Raw genomic sequence first — 20,639 nt, 5'->3', positions numbered from 1 at the left:
AACTAGTAAAAGAATTTGACTTTTTCTTGTGATTAAGAACAGTCATTGCGTAAGTATATGCTAGCAAACTCTCTGATGCAACGCAGCAATACTATTTGCTGCTTTGATGATTGATTTCCTATAATTATAATGCATTTTTTGCGCAAATTAACCTTAATTTCAGTTTCACATTCTAATCAAGTTTGAAGTTTAATCATTTCATGAACTTTCTTCTGCTGTATATTTGTCGCCTTGTTTTTTCTTCTCTTTCTATGATAAGGTTATTTTCTAGCTATCATCGTGTTAGGACTTAAGAGGTGCAACTTTGACATTGGCCTGATACATCTAGAAGAATTAAGTTTATTAGATGATTGATCAATTTATATTTTACTGATAGTATCCATAGTTCATGATTATGTAAATATTTGATTTTAATATTATTCTATTTTAGAGGACATTTAAGATTCACCAAAAAAAAGGGGGGAACATTTGTAAAATTGAGTTTAAATGACCTAGATTTTATAAAATTAATTTTAATTGAATATAATTTTAAAGTAAAAACGATTGTTGTTTATAAACTTACATCTCAAAAGCATTTTTTATTTATTTATAAAAGCTAGTATAGAATTTTAGCTTAATGTAAAAACTACGTATTTTAGTCAAAGGTTTTTCTAAAGACAAGTTTGGTTGATTTATCAAAACCAAACACGCAATGACATGGCAAAATCCCATTTGCATTGCACAAATGAGTTTGGAAAGCTGAAAAGCTCCTCCCCAAACACGCCACACCATCTTGGAATCATATGCTGATAAAATATTATCATATACTATGATCTTAAGAATGCATATGATGGTAGTATATATGTCAAGAATACATTATTAAATGATAGTATTATAAGATATCTTGTAATCATATGCTGACAAAAATGATGATAGTATATGATAGTGTATTGAATAATGATGTGATTATGCATGACTAGACGTATGATGATAGTAATAGAAAGAGAACCTACACTAAAAGTTAATCAAAATTAAATACATATAAAATATAAATATCAATATTTAACAATATTTATCTAGATGTTGACAAAATAGCTTGTCATTTTGATATAACATGAGGTAATATAAGCTACCACTCTAATTGGAATGTAATTGACTTGAACTTGCTAATGAGGAACTAAAGGTGTACTTATTTCCTGTATAGTCACAAAATCGTTGATGACGCAATTCATCCTGAAAAATCAAGAGCTAGCTACAGTCTTGCATAGGCATTGGAATCATATATGCGGGTATCTTGGAAATTGATGCAACGTGAGAGTGCAGCTGCAAGGTTTTCCAGATCTTCCCTTGTATGGACTGCACTTAGGGCCACTCGCAGCCTAAAAATAAATAGCAGAAATACACATGTAAACAACATATAATCAAATAAAGGTATACAAATTTCAACTTTCACATTGTAGGAAATCTATAACTTAGTCCTCAAAATAATGAGTCAGGCATTTTAGTCCTCGAGATTTTAAAAACTTTCAGCTTGTTTCTGATTTTGCAAAACACCATTCACTTTAATACTTCTTAGTGCACAATAACACTATAAAAAAAGAAGGTGAAAATGACTAAAATGAAGGATTTTTAGTAAAGTTACGGACTAAAACTTCCAAGACTTACAATATGGATGACTAATTTATAGGTTTACTCATGATCATATAAAAAGATATAAACCTGCATGAGTTAGGAGGCACAGTAGGTGGTCTGATTGCAGTCACGTGGAAGCCAGATTGCAATAAATGCCTGTTCCAGAAAGACTGAAAATGCTTAGTGTTAAAATGCCTTCAAGATCAGCTTGTGAAGCTGAGGTTCGGCTTATTGTAGAAGAATAATCATTTTTTTGCCAGTTTTTAAAAACGAAAAAATTATTATTTTCTCATAATTAATCCTTCCCAAACATGCATGGAAGAGAAAGTTTAGTGACAGAATGAATAATAGCCTAAGTACATGAAATTTATTAAGGGATGGAAATTTACCGGCTTGCTTGAAGTGCTTTGTCTTCACTGCCTACTACTAGGGATATAATGTGACTTGTAACGGGTATTCCTGTAAGCAAATGAAAGTCTTTCACCCGGTTCCAAATAGCCTCTCTACGCCATTTCTCAAGTTTTGCCACTTTAACCGCAGCTGGAAAATCACATCATGCTTTTAACAAATAAGTGATTCCCACAAGACATGGGGAGCTAAGCAATAGAAAAAGAAATGATAATATATATTTAGTCTCTGAACAAATATTCCAAGAAAGGTACAAGGAGATCAATTTAACTATGGGTATATGAGTATATAAAAAAATTCTTCCTTAACATCAGATTGAAATTATTAACACATCTAAAATCACTCTTGTGCTCACAAATATGCATGTCATAACTGTATTGATTGCTCCATCTGAATGAAGGTAGTCCCAATTTAACATTTTTCCTATTAAAATTAACCAATCTACAGTAAAACAATGTTGTGAATGCAATAATCAGGTAAATTGAGATATTATTCCTCTAAATTATATGATGATGTTAGAAGTGAGAATGAAAGATAAGAAATTTATCACAAGACTACGCCATATAAGGATACAACCTGGTAAGAGAAATGGTAGCAATGCACTTTCTAGCATACTCTTATAAACACTTTATTTATTATTGGCCAAGAATCATTGAGAATAACAAAATTGTGCGTCTCACTCCTTATTTGATGAATCTCCACTCATGATTTTGTTGTTTCCAATAAATTTTAGCTAATAATAGAGTGTGTTAAAAATAGTATGTTAGAAAGCGTGTAGCAAACACTTTTCAACTTGATAAATATGAAGGACCAGGGCAAGTTGTAAATACTTAGAAATGAAGCATAAAGTGCAATCTGAGTATATCAATTCAGGTAGAACATTGGGAGCTCACCATGACCAGCAGCAGCAACTGGAACTAGTGCAGCAGTTGAAAATATGAATGACCGACCTCTTGACTGTATTAATAGTTTCCACTTTTTGCTATAAGAATTCATAGAATAGCGAAATTCATTGGTGAATTATTCACGAAATAATGTTTTGTACCAATGTTGTGCAGAAACTAATTTCAGGAGCAAGTGCACTCAAATAGTTACCTGCATGCTATAAATCCTCCATGACAACCAGCAGCTTTACTTAGTGTACCAATGCATATGTCTACATCCTTCTCACAGTTGAATTCCTCAGCAACACCACCACCATTTTTGCCACAAACAAATGTTCCATGGGCCTGGATATACACAAGATTTTTATTTTGATAGTTTATAGTTGTGTAAGACTTTGTAGCAAGGAGAAGCCACATTTTTCTTTTATGACATAAAATTTTATAATATATGGTAGAGGGAGTAGGTGATTTCTATCTAGGAACAATAATGCTATGCTATACATGTACTATGATTATTATCGTCAGCTCTTCGTAAGTACTAACCTTAGTCCAAGGATCAGAAGTTCAGAACCATGTAAATAATAGCATATAATAAATTGTCATAAATTGTCTTCATAAAGAAAAAGAGGTTTTACATCATCAATGACTAACAAAAAGCCATGCCTCTTGCGAAGGTCTGCTAGCTCAACCATTGGTGCATAATCTCCATCCATGCTAAAAAGGCTGCAAAAAATAAGATGAACAATATTACACAAGGAAAATTATATGCAAAGTATAGGCAAAATTTGCTGTCATCAGAAATATAAAGAAACAATAAGAAATAAGATAGTGTAGCATCGAAATCATAATTATCTTTTTCTTTTTTTTCTGTTATTTTTTGATCTGTCAACACTCACAGGTAATTCTGATGTAAGTTATGGTGAAGGACGAAATACTCAGGAAAAACCAAATACGCATGCTTTTAGCATGACGACAAATTGGAATTTGTCAACAAGGCACTTAAATCATCACTTCAATATATCTTTTAGGTGGAAATAAATATAGTGATATGCCTCCCATTTTTCCGTTATTGCAGTTAAAACAATGATTAAATTGCTCAAAATCATTACTTATGATTTATGAATTTAAATAAGACATAATTTTGAAAAAGCTTTGACTATGAAACAGTTTTGGCTTTTCTGATCTTATTAAAGCATCACAGAAGAACTATTCACAATGGATTTCCTGTGTGTTTCTAAGCTCTTTATGTACACTAAGCAGAATGCATGCTTGTCATGCATAGTCTCTTTTCTGGGAAAGTAAGTAGACTTCTAGGGGAAAGCGAAACTAGATATACAAATATCATACTTACATCAGGAAATAAAAGAAACTGTACTACATTATAAACTAGCTAATTGTTATTCCACTTACATAAAATAGATAATAAAATTGAACTGTAGATTAGTGACTCTCATAGGTCATGGAAACTTATTAACTGCGGTCATCAAGTATCACAACATTCAGATTTCACAATCCTGACCTTTGTCTTTTGTGTGTGTGTGTGTGTCTAAGAGAGAGAACAGAAAGAGAGATCAATAAAGTAATCAACCCATGCTTTACTCCCTTAATATTGAAAGTTTACCCTGAAGAATTACCAAAGACCAACCCCTAATGACTTTTGTTTTAAACAAATTCTTTTGAAAATCTAATAATATAAAATAAGTTACCCTTCTAATCAAAGATATCTTAAAAAAAAACTATCTCCATTAATCATTACTAGGAAAAAAGAGGCACACCGTGCCTCTGCAATTTTTTGAAAAATAAAAATAATAAAACTTAAATAATAGTGGATAGTTTTTATGAATAGTGAGGTGTGGGTTGGTTGAAGAGAGAAGTTATATGAATAAAAAAAAAGATTTTAAAAGGTAGTTTTAAGGGTAAAATAGGAAAAAAAATGTGGACACCAAAACATGATATCCCCTTTATATATAATTATAGATTAACTAATTGCAGTCACTGATAAGCATATAAAGCAAAAAAGTGTATAAACCATAAACAAAATATTCACTAAATATACTTTTAAAAAATTTGTCTACCCCAAAGACAGTTCACTATATATATATATATATATATATATATATATATATATATATATATATATATATATATATATATATATATATATATATATGCAAATAATACTGTAGTTGTTTTAAACCTTGAAAAAGTCCTATTTTCCTACTAGCAGAAAGACTAACCTGTCAGTCACCACAACTTTCTTCCTCATTCTGCAATTAGATCTGTTAAAATCATAAATGTCATCGTCAACACATTGAGTGACTGTACCAGAAGGGGAAAAAGAGATGAATATGAAGATTTCAGGATAGGGTAAAACCTACAAAAGCATATTGAGGTGGGACATGTCACAATGTCTATACACATACACCTTAACACTTTTCTGCCGCTCAGTGAGACGAATGCCATCAATTATTGATGCATGATTTAAAGCATCAGAAAAAACAGCAATCTTTTCATCCTCTGAAGGTATGCTATTCCCAGCTAAGAGAGTACCGATACTTCCTATTGCTGTCATCAAGGCCATATTGGCAGCAAACCCTGTGGGACAAAGAAGGCAATCCTATAGCATGGATTTTAAACCAAAAATGAGTCAGCATTTCACATAATCCAGACTTATTATCTATTTGGGTCCTTTCTTCAATTCATTAGACAATAGGTGGGTCTGAGAAGAATGTAACCCATAAGCTCCTCAGAATCAAAAGAAGGTGGCCAGAAAATATAAGTGACTCAATGGGATTAATTTTATACTTGGCAACTCATAAGTAGATTCAATCATGGTCATTGAAACCATATTCATAAATAAGTTTTTTTTTATCAGCAAAAATATTCATAAATAAGTAAAAATGACAATAAAAGAAAAGCATATATTATAATTTCAATTTTAGGCAAGCCATATCATTATCAAGTACTAATTCCTTAAAAAATACTAAACTGTTAGGCATGAGAATGAACTGCTCAAACAAACCCTACAAGTCTATTATAGAAGGAAGAACAAAAGGGCAAATTACTCGGTTAGATGACTATTAGAGTTGTTTTCATAAGTTATTTTCATAAGCTATCCTAGAGAGTTTATAGAAATAAATTGGAAACAACTTATGAATATAACATAAGCTCTCTTAAGCACTTACACAAGTTCTTATGTCATAAAATAAGCCCAAATGAATTCTAAATAAGCTCTTCTGAATGCACTCTATAGTCTTCTTTAATAATTACCAATATCAGGCAACATCAATCAGGGACAAAAGATCAACCACAACTCACAAGCTATGAAGCCCCGATACTCCAAAATGACCAATGAACCGGTGTCAGACACCGATACTGCCCTGATATGCCCCGTTATGTATCCGAGAAGGATACGGCTAGGACACAACTTAGGTTGGGGGGACATGGCTCAAGCCATATTGGGATACGGCTCCAATACGACTTGACATATTTTCTGAATTTTTTAAAGTTTTTTTTAATTTTAATATTTTTAAATTGAAATTTTAAAATTAAAAAAATGCTGAAAAGGTAGGGTTTAGGGGAAAATGCTACTTCCCTCAGAAATCTGCAAATTTGCATACATGTGTTATTTTTTTAATAATTTTTCATTAACGTATTGAAGATGTATCGTATCCTTAATTTTAAAAAATATTCCGTATCACCGTATCCGTGTCGTGTCGTATCCCATACCTATGTTTCATAGCTCACAAGTAATGCATCAAATTGTGGACTGAGAACCATTTCATAGTATTCAATTACACTAAACAATGGCATAAGATTTTAGATTCTCAGATTTGATCATAGCCATCAGCTAATTATTCTTCAGTTAGGATATAAAGTAGAACGAATAAACAAACTGGAAGGGTTTATGTAGTTCTTGCAAGCCAGCTGTTACCTCTTTCTTTTTCAAATCTGCCAGGCTTGACTCAAGTAACCTATGATAATTGGTATATCCACAAATAAGAGCAGAACCCCTTGGTCCCATACCATGTTCTTGGGCAGCCTGATCCACAACAATGAACACCAGGCAATAAGCTCAAGCTAGGAAAGCAGTAGAAACAAATACTCATAAACTAAAGCTCAGTAAGAAGACAACTAAAAGTCATTCAAAATTTGCAAGCACACCTTTGCAACAGCCTTTCCAATAGTTGGATGGGAACTCAGGCCTAGATAATCATTTCCAGAAAACAAAATTAATTTTTTAAACTTCTCATAAGATGCCCCTGCTTTACCATCACCACCTGTTGCGCTACAAACAATCTCATCACCTACCCCCACCAACAAAAAAAGAATTTCAAATTATCATCAATAATCACTAAGCAGAACAAAACACATTATGTTCAATATACTCACATTTATGCAGAAAAGTAAAATGTAGTGGAATCAGAAAAAAATACTTCTAGTATAATTTCCATGTATTGTTTTAACTTGTAACAAATTTTAACTTGTGAACCAATCAGGAACCATCATTGATATAATTTTTAAGGTAGTTATTGTAAAAGTCAACAAATTTACCATAAAATGACAGTTTGTGATTGAATGATAATGTAAAAACTCATTAAACTGTTAGTGCTTACACTATCTATTCTATTTTTGTTTTTGCTTTCCCTTTATGAATTCTAAATTTTGTTTCATTTTGTTTAAATTAAAAATAAATAAATAAATAAAGTGAATTATTGAAATTAAGAGAGTGCGAGTCAATTTAGTTTCTAAAACTACAGAAATGTGACTTTAGTCCTTAAAATTATGAAATATAGTCATTTTAGTCTTTGTTTTTGCAATTTTAAGAGTAAAACGACTATCTTTTATTAATTTTAGGAGATTAAATATATTATTTTATCTTTGATGTAACTTCAATTATACTTTGATGAATTACTCTGGCCTCTGGGGTAACTAGAGTCTAGAGTTATTAGTGAAACCATTTAAAAAAGAAAAAGAAAAAACATGGCCGAAGAAGAATAAAGGGTACCAGAACTAGGGGTGTCATGCATCCATCTACTAAACGTGGTTTCAGCAATTTCCACTTCGACAGAAGACCGGTCCCAGTGCTGCATTTCGTCGAACACTTGGAACGCATCATCGTCCGCCCCGAATTCTCGAGGCTGGCTACTGCGGAGGCAAATGGGTCTGAGAGATCGAAGGACTTTGAGAGAGTAAAGGGTCTCGAGCGCCTCTCCGACCCAGTTGTCCCAGCATGCACTTGGCGTCTCCATGATTGGCGCACACAACAGAAATGTTGGGTTGTGTCCACTGTCTTTGGGTGCAGTTACCAGTTAATGTTAGCTTTTCATGCCACCATATCACGTGTGCTAATTTGCTACATCTTCTTTATCAAATTGACTTCTCTGCTGCTGTTTTTTCTCAAATGTTATCCCAATCTTATCCCTTTAAAATGATGTCGTTTTGAGAGTTGCGTTAATATTTTTACAATACTATCTTCATTTTGAAGAGATAGTACAGGCACAGCATTTGAAAAGATACAGTAGAAAAATCTGATCCCCTTTCCTTTACTCCGCTAACTATCAAAATCCTACCTTTCAACTAACTCATTTATCTTACCACCAACTTCTTCAATGTACTTACATTAATTTAATTATTTTAATTTAATTTAATTACAGGTCTTTCTTTAAATCTTAGGTAAAGCAAAGGTATTAAATACTTACGGAAAATTTAATCATTTATAATAGTTTTATCGGACTCAAATAAAATTATTTTTTTTATAGAAATACTTGTAATTTAAATAAAATAAAAAATTCTCATTTGTTAAAAAAAAAAAAACTTTCTGGTTTGTCCTTAATGTGTTGGTGGCCTCCGGCCTGAATGATATATTATATTATTGGGTGTAATTGTAAAAATAAACCCATGCATCTTTTAAATTATTTCCTTTGAATGAGACTTTTTTTTTTCTTCCTTGAGCGTGGTAACTTTTTCCCCCTTCGTTTTTAAGTACAATTATACCATCGTCGCATTTGCCGTGAAAGTAGACTTTATTAGTATTATTTTTATTGACGTACAACTTGAATTTATGGACCAATAATTAATTTTCTACCCAATTCAGCCACATGCCCACATGAATAATGAAACTAGATAGTATATGGTCCGTGTTATTCCTAAAATGAAGCCAACAGTACTAAACACTAAATTTGTGCGTGTTGCTTGGGAAAGGTATATAACCCATCATGATTGACAATATATATTGTCGGTTACCTGTGTAAGGTGAAGTCTCACATCGAATAGAAGTAAAAAGATTAAGTACCATATAGGTGAGGAGAAGACCGAGCCTTAAGATTTTAAGTTAGAGTATGATGTCAAACTTCTTTATATGATGATTCTTGATTCACAGGTATACCCTTCAAATATTCCTAACAATTGATATCAGAGCCAGATTTCACTTGGTGACTGTAGACTTCCCCTCAGTGGACTCACAATAATGTCGCTAATGCTGTTTTTATCCATGGACTAGAATCGTTGTAGCCATCATAATATATATATATAGAAAATGACACGTTGTTGAGGTGGCTAGCTATGTAACGAGGCATGTGGAAAGATCCTTCTTTTTGCTTTTTGTTAGATGATGACGCAAAATTAAAGCTTTGTTGGCGGAATTATAGATGAACAAAAAAGGATAAGAAGCAAAGGTGTCACAAGTGCAACAAAATGGGAAGGGGTTTTGGGCGGAGAAAAAGAGAGGGTCCGATCCGTGTGAGCAAAAACAAAAGAGAAGAAAAGAATATTTGATTGGAATAATAATAATATATAGTTGTTAGTAATTTTTTTTTTGTTGTTTTGGCTAAAAAGGAATAACTAACGGTGCTTCTCTCCTGATCAAGTAAAGTGGATTTTGTGTCTTCCTTGAGTTGAAAGGCAAAGAAGGATTAATTTTGTAAAATATATATGGTGAAGAGGAAAACACTATGCTACTGTGTGATTAGAAAATATGGTAAGGTAGAGTGATAGTGTGTGGGCATTATCCAACAACACTAAATGGAAACCAATTTGGGGTTGGTCGCAGGTTCTCACAACAGCAACGAATTCATTATCATACGTCAAGATGGAGATTTTGCTGTAAGTAACAATTATATATAAGCTCTTTATACAAATTGAAATGTACGTATTTTCACTAGAGAAATCACCTTATGACTTTGGGGTAGTCATAAAAATTTTAGTTATCTAATATGGTTGGTTATTTCCTAAAAATATATTGACTATATATCTCAAGAGAATTGAAATATATGGACAAATTTAATCAAACTTTTCTTTAGTGAAAAAAATTTATATTATCTACTAATATATATATAAAAAATATCATCGATATGACTTAAGATAGTGAAAAAAATCAACAAACATAATTATTATATGTCAGTTTGTAATTAGATGAACGTTGTAAAAATCATTTGCACTGTTACTACATATACTATTTACTCTTGTTATCTATCTATTTTTCTAAAATTTCATTCACCTTGTAATTTGGCAACCAGCCCTTGATTTTCAATATAAAGTATATGAATATGAACTTAATTATAAACATGTAGAGGAAGAAATGGATGGAAACATTGACATATAGCAAGTTGTTTTAATTTGGTGTGGTGCAGCAAAGAGAGTTGCAACCATTATTACATGGTAAAATATGCCAACTATGTGGAGATGACATAGGGGTTAATGAAGACGGTGACCTCTTTGTGGCCTGCAACGAGTGTGCCTTTCCTGTTTGTAAAAGCTGTTATGAGTATGAACGTAGGGAGGGAAACCAGGTCTGCCCTCAATGCAAAACAAGATTCAAGCGTCTCAAAGGTATGCAAATTATTTAATACAAAGTATATATATTACCTTAATATTTTAATTATGGAAAATTACTACTCCTTTGTTTATGTACGTGGCTTGAGTGTTGCATAGGGTGTGCTAGAGTTGAGGGGGATGAAGAGGAGGATATTGATGATGATTTGGAGAATGAATTCGATTTTGATGATGGACAAAGTAAACTACATGATATGAAAACGTCCATGTCTCATGAGGTAATGCTAAATTCTAAGTGATAGTTTAATTTGTTTTAACATTTCCCATACATATATATACCCATGTTTTATATGTCCCGTGTACGTAATATTAAAACATGTAATATAGCAAATTATGCTCAAGTTTTCTCATATTTAATTTGTTTATGTATTACTTACTCTTTTGTTTCATGAATTACACTGAGTTTTTCTTTTAGAATTCATTATACAAATGCATCGCCAATTATATATACTTTTTTTTTCTTCTTTAGGCATGCATTTGGACTCCACTATCATTCCTCTTTTCTCATTCCATCCATTGCTTTTAAACTCCTAAATATATACTTTAAACAAATTTTATGATTATATTCCCTTTCATTTCCTCCTTTACTCTTTGTAATTCCATCCATTGGCTTTAAACTCCTAAATATATACTTTACTCTTTGCCATTCCATCCATTGCCTTTAAACTCCTAAGCATATATACTTTTAATAAATTTGATGATTCTATTTCCTTTCATTCCTTCCTATGCTGTCTTTTCATATATAAGATTCAATCAACAAGAAAAAATTTCTATTATATAATTAAATATTTACTAAGTTTAATGAAAACCATGATAATACAAGTTTTATTACTAAAGGGGAAAAAAAGCCGATCCTTTTTATTCATAATTCCTCTTGCCAAAAAGGGAAATTAACTACAGCAATTATTTTATTAAATAAATATATAATATGATTTTATTGTAATTGTATAGTGTCCCCAAGACTGGCTCGTCAATATATACGTGGGCCTAATTAAAGAAAATTACAAGCTAAATTACTATACACTAATTAATATAAGAGGCCTATTATTAAAAGATGAAAGACTTATTTTGTAAAAAGAAGAAGGAAAAAGCCATATTAAATCAAGTAACCTAATACCATTAAACACGTGAATCAATGTGAAACTGTTTCAGTTTAATTAAAGTTTCTAGATTTTAGTCTTGAAATAGCTTGATATCATCAACTATTTAGAATATATGAGAAATTTAAAAATAAAATTAAAAAAAATATGTGACTACACTATTAAACTCCTTAATGCATAATAAATCAATACATTATCAATGTGGTTATTACTTAAGAGATTAAAAATAAAAAATTATTTAAAAGGACTAAAAGAACCTATTTTATAGGTATCAATTACTTATTTAAGCCTAAAAATAATATGATTTACTAACAAATTGATATTAGAATAGACTCTAATAGTATAATTTTTTAACAAAAATAAAAATGATAGTATAAATAACGTAAATTTATATTAATAATGTAAAATATTTTAATATTAACTAATTATAAATTATGTTAGATATGACATTTAAAATAATATTATGAAAATTGCTAAAAAATTATTATATATGATAATTTTTATTGGTTTACAATATACATTATTTATACTGCCGGTACATATACTATTTTCTCATATTATATTACCATATAATTTTGTTAATATAAAATATTAATTTGTTATTATTACATCGAATATTATAGTATGAGACATTTAGTGTTTATGTATACTTTATGGATACTAACAGTTAGATGAAAATTTATAATACTAACAAGGCAATCCTAAAAGTTGGCAGTTTTTGTTTATTAATAAATTACAATATTTTGTAGTAGTAATTTGCGAAAACAAGTTTAAATTTTTTGTTTATAACAAAAAAATATAAGTGGAGATGGTTTTATTCTAGTTTCTTACTTTTTTATCTTTTGCATGCATGCAACGCGCTTATATAGGAACAGGGTGAAGAAACTTCTCAAGAACATAATGCTTTGGTTACTTCCAGTTCAACCATATTGGGCAAAGAGATAGTTGCATTGCAAGCAAGACCAATGGATCCTTCCAAGGACCTAGCTGCTTATGGCTATGGTAGTATTGCGTGGAAGGAAAAGATGAAGATATGGAAGCAAAGACAAATGAAAATTAGTGATATGAAAAAAGAAAATGACAATGAAGATCCAGATAACACTGTAGAAGATGATGACACTGAATTCCTTATGTAAGAGCTTTTCTGGAATTTCTTCAACTTTAATAAATATAAACAGCCATAACACATTCCATAGCCACATAGTTAAGTCCCTTAAACATGTTGATTAGGATTTAATTGTGCGCATAGAATTTTCATTTTAATGATTTATTACCTCTAAAAGAATTAGACTTTGGCTTTCGGCGGGAGATATGTATGTATATGTGTTTATCAAACTCTTGAGTTAACTATTAATTAAGAGTTATGAGTCCACTTATCTTTAGTGGATTAACTCATGTGCAAAAACACTTTTTTTTAGTAGATTTAGGTTAGATTTGGTAGATTTGATGTAAAATCGATAGATTCTTGAGTTTACTATTAAGTCAACGAGTTAAAAAAATTAGACCAAAATGTAGGGTCGTTTTATACGCATTTAGAGTTCAACATACCTCCATTTTGTGTATCGTTCTTAATTAAATCGAAGAGCCGTCGCCTCTAACAACATCAAACTCTTTATAAGAATATTCTACCACTACTATTACCTCCACTAGTTATTATTTAATAGTGATCCATTATTAAATTTAGTTATTTAAGTATTGTAGAATTTATGGTTTATTATTTTGTTTTATTATATTGTTAAAATATTTAGTTGATATGTTATTTATAAATATTTTATTATTATTTTTATATAAAACTCTTACGAGTCTACTCGAATGTATGAAGCTCCTACAAGTCTACTCAAACTTCGGAGTTTGATGACCTTGTGTGTGGATGCGCACACAGAATGATATATATATGAATATATTTTATATACATATATAAGGATTGCTTTATGATCAGATTATATGTTTTCTTATGTTGATCAGAATGGATGAAGGAAGACAACCATTGTCAAGAAAGTTGGCTGTTCCATCTAGTCAAATTAATCCTTATCGTATGATCATAATAATCAGACTTGTTGTTCTTGGTTTCTTCTTCCACTACCGAGTTACGCACCCTGTAGAACATGCCTATGCTTTGTGGCTTGTGTCAATAATTTGTGAGATATGGTTCACTCTTTCATGGATTCTAGACCAGTTCCCAAAGTGGCTTCCTGTCATGAGAGAAACTTATCTAGACAGGCTTTCCTTGAGGTAAGTAATTAATCTACAAATAGTTTATCCATAATAGTGTTGCATTTCGTGTGCTTTCACTACAAATAAAATCCATATATTAAATGCTAGTCTTTTGATTTGCTCTCATTAGTATAAACTTTGTCTTGAACAAATTGATCAGATAGTATAGATATATTTTTTTATATGAAAAATGTTAGTTGTTAGTTTGTTAGTTTTTGTTAGAAGGGGAATTCAAATCCAAGATCTCTCCCCCTTTCCTTCTCCCTTCACTACCAAGTCAATCTTATATCTCCTGATAGTATAAATATTGTGAGTCTATGCTCTAACAATATGATGTATTAAAATAGTTTTATGCAGGTGCACCAATGGTATATATCAATTTCCTATGCTAATTAAAAGCATCATACTGTTATAGTATATATACACTTGTAATCTTTGTAGTTTTATACTAACAGTTCTATTTTCTTTAGATAAAGTCTATGCCACTTGGAACAAGCCTAACTTTTAATCATACATATATGGATTTTTTGTGATGTTTCTTTGCTAGTTTTTTCACAAATTTTTAACTTACCTATTCATAGGTATGAAAAGGAAGGGAAACCTTCACAACTTTCTCCAATTGATATATTTGTGATCTCAATGGATCCACTAAAAGAGCCTCCTCTTGTGACTGCAAACACAGTTCTTTCCATTCTAGCCATAGATTACCCTGCTGAAAAGGTGTCATGTTATGTATCTGATGATGGTGCAGCAATGTTAACATTTGAGGCTTTATCTGAAACCTCTGAATTTGCCAAGAAATGGGTTCCTTTCTGTAAGAAGTTTAACATTGAGCCAAGGGCTCCTGAACGGTACTTTGCTGAGAAGATAAACTTCCTAGATGATAAGGTGCAGCCATCATTTGTGAAAGAGAGAAGAGCAATGAAGGTAAAAATGTCTACATGTCTTGGATACTTTATCCTATATGAATCTTCATGTTATATGGTAAAAAAATTATTTTCATTATACTGCATGCAGAGAGAATATGAAGAGTTTAGAGTTCGAATCAATACTCTAGTTGCTAAGTCTAGGAAGGTCCCAGAAGAAGGGTGGACAATGCAAGATGGAACACCATGGCCTGGAAATAATGTTCGTGATCACCCAGGAATGATACAGGTTGGTAATAGTTAAAAAGTAAATAGTATATGAATCTAAAGTGTAAAATATCATGTGACTCTATATTCCATTATACTGAGATCATATATTTATACAAGATTATTAGATCGATTACCATTTTTAAATGGTATCCTACTTCTGACACCATGGCCTGTAAGGGGGTTTAAATGAACGATAAGTTGGTTGATTTTAATAACTATTCTGAAAGCCATAACTATGATAATTTCTAATGTGAAATTTTTCACACTGACATGCATATATAGAAATTAGACTCATAAATTAAAAACATATCTTATGCATTTATGGCCATTGTTGCATAATTAATGACAATGTCAATCCTTCCTCAGGTTTTTCTTGGAGAGACTGGGGGATGTGACATGGATGGCAAAGAATTACCACGCTTGGTATATGTTTCTAGAGAAAAGAGGCCAAAATTCAATCACCAAAAAAAGGCAGGAGCATTGAATGCATTGGTAAGCAACACATTAAAATAATGAAGGTGACAAGAAGCTTGAGAAAGCTCCAATATTTAATGCAATGATCTAATTTAGTGCAAACTTTCTAATCTATTTCTTTGTTGATGATTCCATCTAACAGGTGAGAGTGTCTGCTGTGCTTTCAAATGCGCCTTTTGTGTTGAACTTGGACTATAATCATTGCATCAACAATAGCAAGGTTGTAAGAGAGGCAATGTGTTTCATGATGGACCCATTATTAGGAAAAGGGGCCTCCTATGTTCAGTTCTCACAGAGATTTGATGGTATTGCTAGTGATGAGCAATATGCCAATCAAACAAATGGATTCATTGATGTATGAATACTCTAAGAAAAACAAAAATTATTTATTTGAATTTCCATTCTAAATGGAATTGAAATAAACTAATTCTCTTCTCTTTTAGATTAACATGAAAGGCTTGGATGGTATACAAGGACCTACATATATTGGGACAGGATGTGTTTTTAGGAGGCAAGCACTCTATGGTTTTGATTCTCCAAGAAAAAAGAAGCCTCCAACCAAGACATGCAATTGTTGGCCCAAGTGGTGCTGTTTTGGATGTTGTTTTATGGGAAAGAGGAAGAAGAAGAAGTTGAAGAAACCCAAGTTTGAGATAACGGAGACCAGTCATAGAAAAGTACATTCTGAATCATCTATAGTGGAAGGTGCTTTGAAATATATTGAATATAGTACAATATTATATGAGTTTAATGGTCATGCACTTTTATATTGTTGTCTAATCATAATTCACTATTAATATGACTTTTAAAGTGATTATCATAAAAGTCAACAAACTTACCATATATGGTGGATTGTTATTGGATGACGGTGTCAACATATAATCTTTTTTCTCCTATTATATTTGCCTGCAAGTTACATTTAATTCTCTTAAGCATGGTTATGCCTGTATGCTAATCCGATTAGAAACACTTTCCTTTTCGATTGTTCTTTGGAAGAAAATATAAGGTTCAGTGAAGAATCTTATGAAGTGGGAACTAAATGTTTTATAAATATATCATTGTCTAATATAAACTAGTAAAACCTTGAATGTAGGCAAAGAAGATGAAACATCAGCTCACCTTTCAAATCCAAAGTTTGTGAAGAAATATGGACAATCTCCAATTTTCATCGCATCTATTCAATTGGTGGATGGTGAGACACTCAAACATGGAAACCTTGCTTCTCAACTTACAGAAGCAATACATGTCATTAGTTGTGGCTATGAAGAGAAAACAGAATGGGGAAAAGAGGTAATGAAATCTTTCCATTAATTACTATGTTCTTCTCTAAGTCTTCTTGCTCAAGTTGTAACTTGTAAGCATGGATTCAACTCTAAAAAAATTCCTTTAATTGCTCAGGTTGGGTGGATCTATGGTTCAGTTACAGAAGATATATTGACAGGTTTTAAAATGCATTGTCATGGATGGAGATCTATATATTGTACTCCTAGAAGACCTGGATTTAAAGTATCTACCCCAAGAAACCTTTCTAATGGTTTGCAACAAGTCTTTCAATGGGCCCTTGGATCCATTGAGATATTCATGAGCAAACATTGCCCTCTTTGGTATGGATATGGAGGAGGACTAAAGTGGTTGCAACGAATTTCTTACATAAATGCCATAGTATATCCATGGACATCAATACCTTTGGTGGTATATTGTACCCTACCTGCTATCTGCTTGCTCACTGGGAAATTTATCATTCCTGAGGTATAAAGTTTATCTTTTTTTGTATCCAAAAGAGTTTTTCAGTTTTCTAATTTCATATTATGATTGCAATCTTAGTCTTGGCTAATAAAGTATATGATTAGTTAGTTGGCTAGGAAGTTAGTTACATCTGGTTAGCCGTTAGCCCAATAAACTCTATAAATAGAAGCATGTATTTAAGTGATATGGAGCAATACATTAATTAAAATCACCTATCACCATTTCCTATCCCTTCCTAATCTTTCCAATTAAAAAGTGACACATGGTTAAATAGTAACAATCCCCTGGTTGTTAGTTTTTAATTAGGGGACAGGAAGGAGACACTTTTTAATTGAGGGGAAAGGTGACTTGGTTTCTAATTCTTAATGCCATAATATTGCAAAATAAAATCAATGTGTATGCTTATTATCAATATCGTTGTTGGCATTGCAGCTCAGTAATGCAGCTGGCATGTGGTTTGTGTCTCTTTTCTTTTGCATTTTCACCACAAGTGTGTTAGAAATGAGATGGAGTGGTGTTACAGTTGATGAATGGTGGAGAAATGAACAATTTTGGGTGATTGGAGGGGTTTCAGCACATTTTCTTGCAGTGTTTCTAGGGATGTTTAAGGTCTTGGCAGGTGTAAAAACAAACTTCATTGTGGCATCAAAAGTAGATGACAAGGAGCATTCTAACATGTTTGCTTTGAAGTGGACCACTTTACTCATCATACCAACAACATTGTTGGTACTAAACATAATTGCTGTAGTTGCTGGAGTCTCATATGCAATAAACAATGGCTTTGAGTCTTGGGGGCCTCTACTAGGTAAACTCTTGTTTTCTTTGTGGGTAATTCTTCATTTGTATCCATTCCTCAAAGGTATGATAGGTAGGCATAACAGGACTCCTACCATTGTTCTTGTATGGGCAATCCTTCTTGCCTCTTTCTTTTCTGTCTTGTGGGTGAAGATTGATCCATTTTTACCCAAGTCAGATGGGCCCATTCTAGAGGAATGTGGATTGGATTGCAATTAGCTACAACTTTTTCCAACCAAAATGCTAGCATATGATGCATGGATGATAATAGTTTTAATGCAAACTAGAAATTGTTTGGTTGTGGATTGTGAGGAAGATTGTTTGGCCTATTGACACTTTTAACTTGTTATAATTATATGTTTTATTCAAATCTTGACTGTAGTTTAGGGTCTTGTATTCTTTTCTTTTTTTGGGACATAAGAAAGATAAGTGTTCATTTGATTTTTTTTTTCTTTTCGCAACATAAGACATTCCATCATTGAAATCTTGTATTAAAATTAGATATGGACACACCGATGTATGGATGAATAAGTAAATTAGTTCAAAAAATATATTGAAATATATTTTTATTAGTTGACATGTTAGTTTAAATGTGATTTCTTTAATCTATGCAATGTAAGTTTATTTTTACAATTTTTTTGTCATTACAATGAAACAATTTTTATTAGAGTAGTGCTAGTAACACATTCTTTAATACACTTTTTCATACATATTTTTTCTTATTGGTTAAAATGTATTGAAAATTATAAAATTATATATATATATATATATATATATATATAGAGAGAGAGAGAGAGAGAGAGAGAGAGAGTTATTAAATAAGATATGCGATTCACTGAATTTTGTGATTTTTAAAAAATTCCCTCCAATGAAAAATGATGTTCAAAAGAGTGTGTTAGAGAGTGTAATCTTAACATTTCTCTATTTATTATCTATCTATGTATTTATCTTTCATAATATATACTCCATTCATTCTTTTTTATAAGCAAAAAAAGTTTAAATATTTTGTTCTCAAATATAAGCATTTTTCAATTACTTTTGCCTTAATTAATGAGACTTTTTTCAAAATATCCTTCACATAATAAGGAGTTTGTTTAAGAAAAAAAAGTTTATTTTTTAATTGAGATTGACCCAATATAATGAAGTTTTTTTTCTTATAAATGAGAATAGAGAGAGTATATTAAGTTGATCAGTGGGATTAATTTTTAATCTGCTTCATAAGTATTGGTGGTGACACTCTAGTACTTATATTCCCAACTACCTCCAATGGAACACTTTGCTTGACTTCATGTCCCTTGAGCATCACATGTGTCCACAATGATTCCGCACAAATTCACCATCAACTTCCTCAAGCTTTAATATTCTTCTCTTATTTGGTTATTAGGTTGCAAGAACTATAATCTCTTATATACCATTGTTTGGAAAAACAAACATCCCTTCTTCATTACACATAAAGATGCAAAATCACACACCTTAAAGGAAAAAGGCAACACCAAAAAGAAAATATAAATGATCACAAATTTATTTAATGTGATTTGATCTCTCATGCCTACATTCACATCGTTTCCTTCGCATGATTCTTCTCTCTCATTTATGGTGATAACCCCCTCTTCAGGTTGGGAGATTCTTCTTATCCCAAGAACCTCTATTTTTATACCTAGCATCCTAATCTTATATTAGAAAACAAATCTCTAATTCACATATAGCATATTTAAATTTAAATAAATCCTAAAGGTAAAATAATATCTTTTAAAATCCAAACAATATTCTAGAGATTTAAAATTTAAAATTTGATTCATTTCCCAACAGAAGCCTAATTCTTTTTTGTGATTTATCCTAAAATTTGTTCATTAAGTGTTATTACCGTATATTCCCTCTGGTCTCAAATATAAGAAGAAAAAGAAACATGACACCTTAGCTAGAAAATATAGTTAACCACATCTAATTGCATCAATTTCAAATAATTTTTTTTAACTTACCCTTCATTGGAACTTGATATCAAGGATAAGAAAGAATCATTGAAACTAACACCTCAGTTAAGTGAATGATATTTTAGATATAATGACATTAAATAAAGTAAAGTTAGTTGAAATTTTCTTATACTTGAGACCAAGAAAAAAGTATTTTTTTTTCTTCTGTTTGGGACCAAAGAGACTATCATTTAATTGTCTCAATTACAATTTAGGGTTTAGTATCATTCTTATGCCTTTTTTCATATTTATACTTTTAGTCCTTAATCTAAATTTTGACTAATCAAAGTTCCTGAATATTTTCTCTATTACCACTTTTAGTCTCTACTTTCAAGTAACACTTAATTGATAACGTAACAATGATGTTAACAACATGATGCGGAAAAGCATACCCTAGGTAGTAGTAACAATGAACTAAACATTCATATATCGAACCCAAAGAATCAATTGTGTTTCCAAACAATTAAT

At 31.4% G+C, this 20,639-nt stretch overlaps 2 protein-coding genes across 3 annotated transcripts; one reads left to right on the top strand and one right to left on the bottom strand.

The window, feature by feature from the left end:
• Positions 1 to 994: 994 nt before the first annotated feature.
• LOC114417406 (8-amino-7-oxononanoate synthase-like) lies at positions 995 to 8,463 on the bottom strand. 2 transcript variants are annotated; one of them, XM_028382596.1, is made up of 11 exons: positions 7,912 to 8,461; positions 7,068 to 7,210; positions 6,838 to 6,945; positions 5,282 to 5,520; positions 5,141 to 5,182; positions 3,539 to 3,626; positions 3,115 to 3,248; positions 2,913 to 3,001; positions 2,001 to 2,151; positions 1,699 to 1,767; positions 995 to 1,358 (listed from the first exon to the last, which is right to left on the bottom strand). In XM_028382596.1, the coding sequence occupies exons 1-11, from the start codon at positions 8,153 to 8,155 to the stop codon at positions 1,232 to 1,234; spliced, it is 1,434 nt and encodes a 477-aa protein (XP_028238397.1). In that variant the 5' UTR covers positions 8,156 to 8,461; the 3' UTR covers positions 995 to 1,231. The 2 variants fall into 2 exon arrangements, with proteins under 2 accessions (XP_028238397.1, XP_028238398.1); XM_028382597.1 differs by having other exon boundaries at positions 1,225 to 1,358; positions 1,699 to 1,781; positions 7,912 to 8,463.
• Positions 8,464 to 9,836: 1,373 nt separating this feature from the next.
• LOC114417405 (probable cellulose synthase A catalytic subunit 3 [UDP-forming]) lies at positions 9,837 to 18,762 on the top strand. Its single transcript, XM_028382595.1, has 13 exons — positions 9,837 to 10,007; positions 10,535 to 10,733; positions 10,836 to 10,954; positions 12,706 to 12,968; positions 13,802 to 14,068; positions 14,632 to 14,977; positions 15,068 to 15,205; positions 15,553 to 15,678; positions 15,803 to 16,015; positions 16,104 to 16,365; positions 16,754 to 16,950; positions 17,059 to 17,409; positions 17,839 to 18,762. The coding sequence occupies exons 1-13, from the start codon at positions 9,927 to 9,929 to the stop codon at positions 18,418 to 18,420; spliced, it is 3,144 nt and encodes a 1,047-aa protein (XP_028238396.1). The 5' UTR covers positions 9,837 to 9,926; the 3' UTR covers positions 18,421 to 18,762.
• Positions 18,763 to 20,639: the final 1,877 nt, after the last annotated feature.

The sequence above is a fragment of the Glycine soja genome, chromosome 6 (assembly GCF_004193775.1).
Source record: "Glycine soja cultivar W05 chromosome 6, ASM419377v2, whole genome shotgun sequence".
NCBI lineage: Eukaryota > Viridiplantae > Streptophyta > Magnoliopsida > Fabales > Fabaceae > Glycine > Glycine soja.
Note: the sequence above shows the minus strand (reverse complement) of the source record. Positions and strands in the feature narration are given on the sequence as shown.